The sequence below is a fragment of the Schistocerca piceifrons genome, chromosome X (genome assembly GCF_021461385.2).
Source record: "Schistocerca piceifrons isolate TAMUIC-IGC-003096 chromosome X, iqSchPice1.1, whole genome shotgun sequence".
In the NCBI taxonomy this organism is placed as follows: Eukaryota; Metazoa; Arthropoda; class Insecta; order Orthoptera; family Acrididae; genus Schistocerca; species Schistocerca piceifrons.
Window position 1 is genome coordinate 437,230,260 of NC_060149.1, and position 12,536 is coordinate 437,242,795.

At 45.3% G+C, this 12,536-nt stretch overlaps 1 protein-coding gene across 1 annotated transcript in view; it reads left to right on the forward strand.

Moving 5' to 3' along the window:
- LOC124722403 overlaps positions 1-12,536 on the forward strand; it is a 439,721-nt gene that overhangs the window by 5,826 nt on the left and 421,359 nt on the right. Inside the window, exon 2 of the mRNA XM_047247572.1 lies at positions 11,944-12,330. Coding sequence (XP_047103528.1) covers positions 11,944-12,330 — 387 coding nt within the window. The remainder of the gene's footprint in view (positions 1-11,943; positions 12,331-12,536) is intronic.

A 12,536-nucleotide genomic window follows, 5' to 3' on the forward strand; every position in this document is an offset into this window, starting at 1 on the left:
GCGAACCATCTTTGTGCGCAAGCACAGCACCGATCCCGAAATCCGATGCATCCACCATCAACAAAAGGGGCTTCTGGGGATCGAATGGTGTAAGGCAAGTATTGGAAAGCAACGCCGATTTCAACTGGTGAAAGGCGCGTTCGCATTCCGTCGTCCAGACGAACGGAACACCTTTACGGCGTAAGCGATGAAGCGGAGCTGAAATGGAAGAGGCATGGGGAACATAGCGATGATAATAGTTAATTTTTCCCAGCACACTCTGTAGCTGCTTCAAATTCTGCGGCGAAGGCAAGTCTTGTATGGCACGGAGGTGCTCTGGACTGGGATGTATGCCTTGGGCATTGAGTACATGTCCCAGGTAGGGTAAGTCACGAGCAAAAAATACACATTTGTCCTTCCGCAAGCGAAGACCATTTTGTCGCAAGATCTGAAATAATGTTCTGAGATTGGCTAAATGTTCTTCTTCCGACTTTTCGGAGATCACAATATCGTCCAGATAGTTTGCTGCAGTAGGGACCGACGCACAAACAGTTTGTAGACATTGCTGAAACAATGCAGGGGCGGACGCACACCCGAATGGCAGTAGTTTGAATCGATACAAACCAAGATGCGTGTTAACCACCAAAACGCGCTGGGATTCTTCGTCCACCGGTATTTGCAAGTACGCATGTGCTAGGTCCAACTTCGAAAAATATTTACCCGGGCACAGTTTGTCAAAAAGATCTTCCGGGCGGGGTAAAGGAAAAGTTGCAGTCACTAGTTGTGGATTCACTGTTGCCTTGAAGTCCACACAAAGTCTCAATTTTCCGGAAGTTTTTGGCAAAATTACTAAGGGTGATGCCCAGAGAGAAGCCTGCACACGTTCAATTACACCTTGTGATTCCAAATCGTGTAATGTTTTTGCGACCTCATCACGCAATGCGTGGGGAACATTGCGCGCTCTGAAAAATTTCGGTTGCGCGTTGACTTTCAGTTCCAAATGTGCATTATAGTTCTTAGCGCAACCGAGGCCCGGTGCAAAAATGTCTGCAAATTCTTCACATAGACGAGAAACACTGTCTGAAGGCGCAGTCTGGTTCACTGATAGAACCCGATTTACTATAGACAAGTGAAACAACTGAAATAAATCGAAACCAAATAAGTTTACTGCGGAAGAAGAACGAAGGACGAAAAATGACACAAGTTTTGTTTGTCCCTTGTATGTTGCATGAAGGCTGCACTGTCCTAACACAGGGATCTGTTGACCTGAATAGGTACTTAACTTAACATTTGCAGCACGCAACGGAGGTGTGCCCAGCAGTTTGTAAGTGTCTTGATTGATCAGTGAAACTGCAGCCCCGGTATCGAGCTGGAATGGTATCACTTTGCCGTTAATGTCCAAGCCCACAAAAAGTGTATTGCTCTGCTGACGACAAGAGCGACTGTCTCGTGCAACGTGAACTGAGACTGGTACAAAATCACCTGCGACTTGATGGGAGTTCCTGCGATGTCGACGCACACTATTTGTGGGACGAACACAGTCACTGTTAGAGGGAGTGGCACTGGGCAGAGTGGCATGAACTATATGAATTTCCATGGGCAAAGTGTTGCGAGCCTGAGTATCCTTGGTTCGATTCAGATTCCGGCGCGAAGCAAAGGGCCTGGAATGGTTTTGAGTTGCCGATCAGAGCTTTTTCTAACACTCTGAACATGTCCTTTTTTATTACAGAAAAAGCAAATAGCTTGGCATGACGGGCAAGTCTCACGCAAATGTCTAGTAGCACACCGCGGGCATGATTTTAGCACTGCATTTGCTTGCCTGTGCGGTACCCGTGGCTGAGAGCCTGGCGGCAGCGGCGCGGCCGGGCGCGAGGACTGTTTACTGTTCCGTGCAGCTCGCCCGGAGGGCCGGTTAACCTGACACACGGCTGACGAAGTTTCAAATGATTCCTGAGCAAAGTCAAGTGTGTCCTGCCGATCCAATATGTCCATCACTTGTTGAAGGGAGGGATTGACTAGTTTCAAAATCTGTTCCCGTATACGAACATCAGAAACGTTCTGTGCAATTGCATCACATACCATAGTATAGAAGGTATACCGTTTGGCAACTACATTGACTGATTCTTTGAAATATGCATCTAATGCAGACAAAATTTCTTCGTAGGACAGAGTTGCTACGTCGCGTCGGGGAAATAATTTGACTATCACACGGTACACAGTCACCCTGACGGAAGATAACAAAAAAGGCTGCCGCTCGTTGCCTTGAATTCTGTAGGCGGCGAGATGGAATCCAAATTGGCGTGACCACTCCGTCCAGCTTTCCAGTGCAGCATCAAAAGGACGAAAAGTTGGTGCAACTGCGTGTTGTGGCTGCGTTAGCGGTGGAGCGGCGGCTGCCGCATCGTTTTGCATCACACGTTGACCCTGGACAAGCTGTCCAAGGGCATCCAGTAAGGCCTGCGTCTGCTGATTCTGTAAGCGATAAAATTCGGACAGTACATCTGGAGATGGTGGCGAAGCCATTACACAAGTAAATCAGGGCAGTATAGTTACGAACGCGGTATTGTCTCGTCGCCAATGTTGTGGGTTGGCAGGAGAGCCAACACCGTGTTACTAGAGGAAGCCGAAAGGCACGTGTTTTAGCTCACGCAGGCTGGCGTGAGTTCTGGAACAGGTCAAGGAAATTAGAATTTAGAAAAACGGACGTAGCTGGTGGAATACTTAACTTTAATCTATTAATGATGAACGTCGCTCTTGACTGTACATTATTCACAATATCAATAGTAACTGAACATGGCGCCTTGCTAGGTCGTAGCAAATGACATAGCTGAAGGCTATGCTAACTATCGTCTCGGCAAATGAGAGCGTATTTTGATAGTGAACCATCGCTAGCAAAGTCGGTTGTACAACTGGGGCGAGTGCTAGAAAGTCTCTCTAGACCTGCCGTGTGGCGGCGCTCGGTCTGCAATCACTGATAGTGGCGACACGCGGGTCCGACGTATATTAATGGACCGCGGCCGATTTAAAGGCTACCACCTAGCAAGTGTGGTGCCTGGCGGTGACACCACACGATCTTCTTCGTGATGCGTGACAAAATGTGGTGTTTATATGATGCTCCATTACACTTTCTTCCTTGTCACGACGTTAGACTAGCCACAGTAGATATATTTTCTTTAAATTAGCGTCTTAGATGGGCAACGGCCTTGTCGCAGTGGATACACCTGTGTCTGTGAGATCACCGAAGTTAAGCGCTGTCGGACGTGGTCGGCACTTGGATGGGTGACCATCCAGGCTGCCATGCGCTGTTACCATTTTTCGGCGTGCACTCAGCCTCGTGATGCCAACTGAGGAGCTACTCGACCGAATAGTAGCGGATTAGGTCAAGAATACCATCATAACGACCGGGAGAGCTGTGTGGTGACCCCATGCCCCTCCTATCCGCATCCTCCTCGGAGGATGACACGGCGGTCGGATGGTCCCAATGGGTCACTTGTGGCCTGTAGTCGGAGTGGTGGTAGCGTCTTAGATGCTCCATTCACATCTCTGTATGTCCATCGATGTGCCTCTACATGCCGTTTCCGTAATTGTTGGTAATTAGGTATCTAGCAATTCACCATTTTTGACAGACTCACCTTCTACTATCGTGCATTGAAGGGAACCTTCGAGATAAACTGCATGACCGTTTCGTTAGAAATCGGATCCATGGCATCACTTACCAAAAAAATAGTTCAAATGGTTCTGAGCACTATGGGACTTAACATCTGTGGTCATCAGTCCCCTAGAACTTAGAACTACATAAACCTAACTAACCTAAAGACATCACACACATCCATGTCCGAGGCAGGATTCGAACCTGCAACCGTAGCGGTCACGCGGTTCCAGACCGAAGCGGCTAGAACCGCACGGCCACACCGGCCGGCATCACTTACCAAAGATTCTCATTAAATCGCTATGAGTTCCACAGTAGTGCATACATGGCTGATCGTCCTGGCCGCAGAGAGCTCGGCTGTGGTCTTCCTGCAGTAAGTGTTTTTATTCCAGTGGGAAGTCCTTCTTTCATTCACCATTCTCAGAGAGAGATAAATGCATTTTTTCCTAAAATCTCATAATTGAAGATATGATGTCTCAGGGAACTGTGATCACCTGTAATTACAATAAAATAAGACTCCGTCTGGGTCACTAGTTATGTTTTGTTAGGATCACCGATTTCGATCCTTGATACAAGTAATTCTCAGATGTATACATCTAATAAATGTAGGTAATGGAGTACTGTAGTACAAAGCTGATCTAATGTGGGCCGGCCGGAGTGGCCGTGCGGTTCTAGGCGCTACAGTCTGGAACCGAGCGACCGCTACGGTCGCAGATTCGAATCCTGCCTCGGGCATGGATGTGTGTGATGTCCTTAGGTTAGTTAGGTTTAATTAGTTTTAAGTTCTAGGCGACTGATGACCTCAGAAGTTAAGTCGCATAGTGCTCAGAGCCATCTAATGTGATGTAAACAATACAAACAGTGATAGTATACGAATAAAAAATAAAACATCATGACGTACTGTCACATTACGATCAGCTTTGTACTTTTATTGCATGAGTGGTTCTGGGGATGGCCTGTATCAAAATTCGAAAGCTATTATCTCAACAAAACATACCTAAACTGTTTCTCCATTACTTGTTAAGTTTACTTACGACGACAATTACGTGGAGTGTAGAACATACGTTCCATAGCTGATCCCTTTCTACAGGCCCTGTGCATTCCATTACCATTGGCATCTACTGCACAAGCTGTGACATTGACAGCTAACATTTTATTGGTCTCATTATTCGTGCTGGCAATTCCGAACACCTTATCGACACAGTTGGAACCCGGGAGCTGTGCTCGTTAGTAGCACGTGTTACGTCTCCATAGCTATGACTGATCTCGATGCCGTGTTAAACTCGAGCTTTCTCCCACAAACTATAAAATTAAGAAAAACGCTGAGGGATTGTTTCTCCCATTTCGTTGGGAATCTAAGGCCTCGACTAACGAATAATGTACCGAAAGATAGCACTTCCAGAAACCTATATTGATATCAGTGGACGATGAGCCAGCACCAAGTCGTAAGTATGTAGACTAAAGTCGTGATTAACAGTACAACGTCAGTAACTAAATGAAATTGACAATTCGCGCAACTAATAGCCTATTAATATAGTCTATTGTCACCAGAACTGTTGCCATTGCAGGTATTATCAAACAACCACATCTCTTAAACTAATAAAAATAAACCTCATGTTTAAATTTTACGTTACTTTTGGATTAGCGTGTACTATCATCCCTTAACTCGTATATGCTTTCTCCTGAAACATTTAGTGTGTAGATGTGGGCAAGAAGTACTAAAAGGGCTCATTTCAGTTCTCGAAACTAAACATTAACGGTGGCACAACTGGCCTTTTACTGGTAAAACATGTAATAGGATAAGCAACATTTTAAAAACAAAGAGATTCTCTAGGATTTTCGAAGTCCCACATACATTAGGAAGATGTTTCATCAGTTTGAAGTATAATTAACTTATCACGAAAAGTGGAGTTCATAAGAACACCTGTCAAGAACATCAGTCCAGCTATATAGGACAGACTGGGAAGTCAACCCATACTAGACCCAGGAAACATCACATAAGCTGGAGATTAAAGGAGCCAGATTCCTCCTTTGCTGAACAGTGATTGAACCAGAACCACAAATATGTAACAGATGTAGAAGTCCCACACACAAAGGGAAAGGGTGCAAGGCTCACTCAATTACAAATATTAGGAATTAGAGACAGATGTCCGTATCCCCACATTTACTATTGAATAAGAAAACTCATTTCAATTATTCCCCGTTTGTAGATAACGTTGCAATTTTCACATGGGAGAAAAATCTTGGTGTCTGCATACATAAGCAGATAATTACAGAAATATCCGTTTCTGTGCACATAGCTCTACAACACTGTATGTGTACTTATAATTAGAGTAAATTATGTCCTAATGAATGTTACAAGGCTGTACAATACAAACTCATCTATGTCGGAACTGTCAACAGATATTTATAGTTTGAATCGTGAATCGTTAGATTTTGGGGTTGACATGTTTTTATCTTTGCTTGGTTGCTATCTTTGGAATTAGTTGTGTACTGGATAATAGGCTTACAACCAGAAACATAGATCTTACGAAAATAACAAAGTTTCGGGAAACTAAGCAAAACAATTTCGTGTTGTTAATGCAGTATACAAAGTTTCACCAAGAACCCACATCTGAATTAGTTAAAATGGCTATACAGAAATTTAGTTCTTTCAGTTCATGGAATACTGCAAAGGATAGTCTGCACACACAATCTGCAGGCGTAACGCGCGGTAGTTGAAGCTCGTATACGAAAGGGCTGAAATTTAGATTCCCATCGGCCGTTCACCTGTCCCAAACAATGTTTCCCGCAGTTTCCCTGGATGGCATAGGATGAATTTGGGGATGGTGCCTTTAAGAGCGGTGTGGCCGATTTATTTTTCTAGCACCTCCAGTCCCTAGCTAGTACTTTGTTTTTGGCACTTAAACGCCTTTGTTGCAGAAATTAAAGATTATGGCAAAAGACAAATAAAAATAGTGGACTACGGGAGATTATGGGTAATGACCTACAAACAAATTCTTGACGAATGAGGCCAATGCCGAATTCAGGATTTGGTGATTACGTAGGATGAACATGAACAATGTAACCGAACTGAGATATCACGGTTAAATAAAGTGTATTGAATAAATAATCCTTTCCGGAAAAGTGTGATTCACACACGTTATTCATAACGTACAGCATAGACTACTGCATTGGTAAATTTTATAAGAAATGGCAATTAAACCTCCAGAACACTCATCATTGTTACCGCTGTTCGCCGACCGCCGACATCGGAAGAGCTTGTGTTATTAGTAATCACGTCGTGGAGGCGAGGCGTATTTGCACGTCCTGAGGCACGCTATGGAAGCAGTGCCTTCACTGGCATCGAGGGACAAATGCTGGCTGCTACATGTCGTTACTTCAGCCCACTTCCTCGTGAACGTGCGAACGTACAACGAAAGTGTCTTCCTCAGCCGATGTCCCGGACCAGTTACGTGCTTCGGCGGTCGCTCCCCTGAACAACGTTTGCTGAAAAGTGTTGTGTTTCAGACCCCCTTCACCGGAAAAACTCAGTTATGCTACCCGTACTGCCATCTGAGTTCGGGCCGGTCTATTAGAACGAATGCGGCAGTCCACATTACGTCGTGGGCGTAGATGTTTCGAAATCCGTGGAGGGTCTTTGGAACACCACCTCTAATGACACGTGGAGGCTTTTCGTTTACCAGACTGTACCAGTGCTGAGTAAGGTGCTACGTGCTATGGCCTCTTGCTTGGAAACCAAGCTTCTCGGAACATATGCTCTTGAGAACATACTTGTTCCATATCCTCAAAGGGACTGTCTCCAACAGTTTGTTATAGCGTTCAAAATCACCTGTATGGATCTACAATGCAGTTATAAGAAACGTACTGTATCGTCAAAAGAGATAGCTTCACCAAATACTTCATTTATTTAAGAAACTGTGAGTAAACTGATGTAGGCTATCATTCAAAGCCATTATATACTCTTACTCTAGAGCTCTAGTTTCAGAACTTGTAGGAATATGATAAATTAAGATAACATTTATCCGTAAAAAAAAATTAAAAAATCAGCGATAATGAAGTTAGCATGAAAACGGGCGACTTTCCCAAGTGTCATAAAACAGGTGGGAATTACCAAACAATAAGAGAGGAAAGGATATTGAAATATGGTAACTCTTTTGGAACGATGTGTATCACGTGTAAATATTCAAAATATTCAAATAGGCAAATTTAAATACACACACTTTAGACTTCAAAGAAATTTCTGAATTTTTAATCAGAAAACGATACTTTTTCCAAGATTTTATTGGAAGGATGTTCAATTAGACACATAATGACTTGAACATTGAAAACTCTTCATCAGACATGTTTGAGAAATAAAAACATTTCCCTCTATCATTTGTTCAGAGATACCAACTCTTCATCTCCGTAGAACCGACAACGACATGTTTTAAGCCTCTCTTCTTCCTCAGCATTACTCAACACAGCCAGACGCCGTTATGTATTTGAATGGAGGCACTTTTCTTTATTTCCAGTAGTTCTAAGCGGAATATTATCTCTTTCGGTTGTTTCTCCTCTGCTCATCTCGTTACTAACCACTGCAGGGAAGCAAGTTGCAGACCAGCATTCTCATAATTTTATTACATGCGGTCACCCATCTTGATCTTGATCCGTCTTGGTATTTCAACAACATATAAAACAAAACTAAAGTGCAAGCTCTGAAAAAAGCATGGAAAAGTATAGAAAATTACGAAATTCTGTGTTGTCAAAGTTGTTCAGTTTCCACCAAGTTTCCTGGGGTAACACCACTTACTCTTACTCTCCTGGCTTAAAAACCGCAGTCGGTTTTTGGGGTTGTCATGTAGCCTTCTCCACAGCGTTCTATCCTTGGCATCTTCTTCCCTAGCTCCAAGTATCTGAAGATACGTGACCATCCGCTCTCTCGGTCTTATTTTCGGTCTGTCTAAAGGTCTACGTCCTTTCGGTTGTTTCCACTGACACTGCTCTCAATCTTGATCCTTCCTCCTCTCTATAAACGTGACACTGCCCCCATCGTGGACATCTACTTCATTTGACAGTGTGAGCCGGAACTTCGCCGACGATCCTTCAGAGGTTGTTGAGGGATACCTCCTGAGTAATTTGGCACAAGGGACCCACAGTCTTCGGCGGCTCGTTAGAGTAATAATGTTATTATGATTTATTCAGTTTATTAGCCCAGCTACCTCCGTTTCTGTGAAAATGACGTCGAAACACTGAAAAAGATTGCAATACACAATCAACAAAACGTACAACACATTTGATTTCCCGTAAAGCCTGTGTACAGATGCAAAAGGACTGTGTTGTGTTTGCCATCACTGCCGGCACAGCTGACAAGGGAACCTCCCCATCGTATCCCCTTCAGATTTAGTTATAAGTTGGCACAGTGGATATGCCTTGAAAAACTGAACACAGATCAATCGAGAAAACAGGAAGAAGTTGTGTGGAACTATGAAAAAATAAGCAAAGTATATAAACAGAGTAGTCCATGTGCATGACAGGCAACATAAAGGATAATGGGAGGTTAGGAGCGCCGTGGTTCCGTGGTTAGCGTGAGCAGCTGCGCAAGGAGAGGTACTTGGTTCAAATCTTCCCTCGAGTGAAAATTTTACTTCATTTATTTTCGCAAAGTTATGATCTGTCCGTTCGTTCATTGACGTCTATGTTCACTGTAATAAGTTTAGTGTCTGTGCTTTGCGACCGCTCCGCAAAAGCGTGCGACCGTGCGATTAGTAGACGAAAGGACGTGCCTCTCCAATGGGAATCGAAAACTTTTGATTGCAAGTTCATATGTCAACCGATTCCTCCACAGGAAAGCACGTCTGATACGTTCTATACGACACTGGTGACGGCATGTGCGTCACATGATAGGAATATGTTGTCGTCCCACCTAACTTGTGCACCTGGCGAATGGGTAAAAAGATTCTTCTACCTTGCCCGATTTAGGTTTTCTTGTGGATGTGATAATCACTCCCAAAAAGTGATGAAAACATAAGAAATTGTCACATAAACTGAAGAATTAAAGTTTTCACTCGAGGGAAGACTTGAACCAAGGACCTCTCGTGCTACAGTTGCTCACGCTAACCACGGGACCACGGCGCTCCTTCGCTCACGCTGTCCTTGATGTTACCTATCTTAAACATGGACACAGCCCGCATCTCGTGGTCGTGCGGTAGCGTTCTCGCTTCCCACGCCCGGGTTCCCGGGTTCGATTCCCGGCGGGGTCAGGGATTTTCTCTGCCTCGTGATGGCTGGGTGTTCTGTGCTGTCCTTAGGTTAGTTAGGTTTAATTAGTTCTAAGTTCTAGGCGACTGATGACCTCAGCAGTTGAGTCGCATAGTGCTCAGAGCCATTTGAACCATTTTAAACATGGACTACTCATTTTGTATATTTTGCTTATTTTTTCATAGTTCCACATAACTTCTTCTTGTTTTCTCGATTGATCTGTGTTCAGTTTTTCAAGGCCCATCCACTGTGCCAACTTATAACTAAATGAGGGGGGTGCGGTGGGGAGGTTCCCTTGTGAGTATAGGCGTCGTTGTGCCGCTATTCCACTGCATTCAGTGAAACCAAACGCTAAGTACACATCTGTCAACCCTCCATCCGTAAGCATACCCATACTACTCTGTATATCCGTTAACGTACAACTAACACTGCTGGAAAAACAAACCCGACAGAGGGCGAAGAGTAACGTGGGCGTGATGCTGTTATTATTGTCAACAGCAAGTACCGTGAGTGTATGGAATAAATTTGTTTCCAAACAATACTCGAAGCGGCTATCGTCGACATTTGCACTGTTGTGCACTATTTTCAGTGCAACATAGATATGAAGTTAGTTGGGGCAAGAAACCAAACGGAATGCAATAACTCCATAACAAACTGGCGGTGACCGTGGTTCCTTCGTACCAAGATACTCGGAAGGTATCCCGGAACAACCTCTGAAAGTTTGTCAGTGGAGTCATGGTTCACCCTGTATATCTCCATGAGCTCCCTGTTCTTTCTTCTTCGCCATTCTCCTCCCTCGCAAATTGGTCCAGATATCTTCCGCAGCATTTTATTTTCAAAAGCCTTCATCATTCTCTCTGTATACGTATCTATTCTCCATTCTACCAGATAAAGTAATACTCGTCCGATTGAATTTTCTCATTTTGAGAAAACAGAAGGAGCGATCTGTTTTGCTTGCTAGAAACATTCTACAGCCAATATCACATAAATATTTCTTTATTTAAAACGAGCGGTTTTGTCAGACTTTGCTGACCTGAAGATTACAACAAAGTCTGCCGCAATCGATTGTTTTGAATAAAAAAATATTGATGCGATCCTGGCTTTAGAATGTTTTTAGTTACTCGTCTGATTATAGTTTAATATGTCCTTATGTTGGTTCTTCTTTCATCTACTTCTTCGAAGACGAAGTTATCATCAAACTGTGGGAAACATTCTCAAGCCATATTATGAAATCAAATATAACATAACAAAATGGTTCAAATGGTTCTGAGCACTATGGGACTCAACTGCTGAGGTCATTAGTCCCCTAGAACTTAGAACTAGTTAAACCTAACTAACCTAAGGACATCACAAACATCCATGCCCGAGGCAAGATTCGAACCTGCGACCGTAGCGATCTTGCGGCTCCAGACTGCAGCGCCTTTAACCGCACGGCCACTTCGGCCGGCCATAACATAACATTTTCATGTATAACTGATTTTGAAACAAAATTATGCGACGTTTCAAGCAAAACAAGTAGATTTTCCTCAGATGTGAGTGAATGAGCAGGGCGAGACACATATGAAGATTACCAGTAAATCGTCTCCTCCAAGAAGGAAGCAAAAATGTCGAGAAAGACATGTAATAAACACGTACAATGTCGCAAACGAGCTAACTGTACTCTGCGTGCAGCGCAAACAATCGTGCCTCTGTTGGCCAATTAAGGGACTTTGCAGGTCGTTAAATAGGCTACAGCCGTTTTCAAAAACTGGCAACCTTATCCTGTTCGACAAAGTTATCCTACTTGACAGTATGGCTGTCACACGGGATATGTATAGTTACGTCTATGACGACGAACGGCACGTTCGTATATAATGAGTGAAGGATTACACAAGTACCGGTAACGGAATTCACTCAACGATAATGTAACTCTAGCTTCGCGTCTGAGATCATTTCCATTAGCCGCAAGAATAGGGCGGCGCTTCGTCACAGTATCTCGCGGTAGTCGCGATACGAGAAGAAGCGAGTGGCGAGTCAAAAAAACCGTCGGTAATTACGAGTGCGATTGTTTGCGCGGGTGTGCTTACGGCTGGCAGCGTGCGCCCGCGCGGGGCGGCCCCGCGGCGGGTGGGGCGGGGCGAGGGGTGGGGGGCGGCCGGCGGCCAACGGGCGCGCGCCTCGGACTGGGGGGCGTGGCTCCCGCCCACGGCGGCGGACCAGCACGTGTGCGCGCCTCAGTGCGGTGCGCGAGCGTGCGGCGTGCGGAGACCAGGCAGTGCGGCGTGCCGCGAGCGCGACCGAGCGCGTGTGTACGTGCAGGGTGCTGCGGTGATGGAGCAGAGCGGCTACACGTCGCCGTGGGCCGCGGTGCTGGGCCGCCACCACGCCGCCGCCGTGCCCGTCATGCAGGACCACCACGGATACGGCCCGCCCGGCGCCGCGCCCATCGACCTCCACGTGTCGCAGCCCTTCCCGTACTACAGGTGCTCACCCTAGCTACTCGTATTCTCCGCTGTCGTAAGTCGCCGTCCCTCCTCACCCAGCCGTCGACGCGCCCTGCAGGCCGACGGGACGACAGCTTTCCTTAGCGCGGTCGTCGATCCACGTGTGTCACCTGTGTTCTCGTCACACACCACGGGCATAACGGCGCAGCACCAACGCACCCCCTCCTCCTCGCAGAAACGTCACG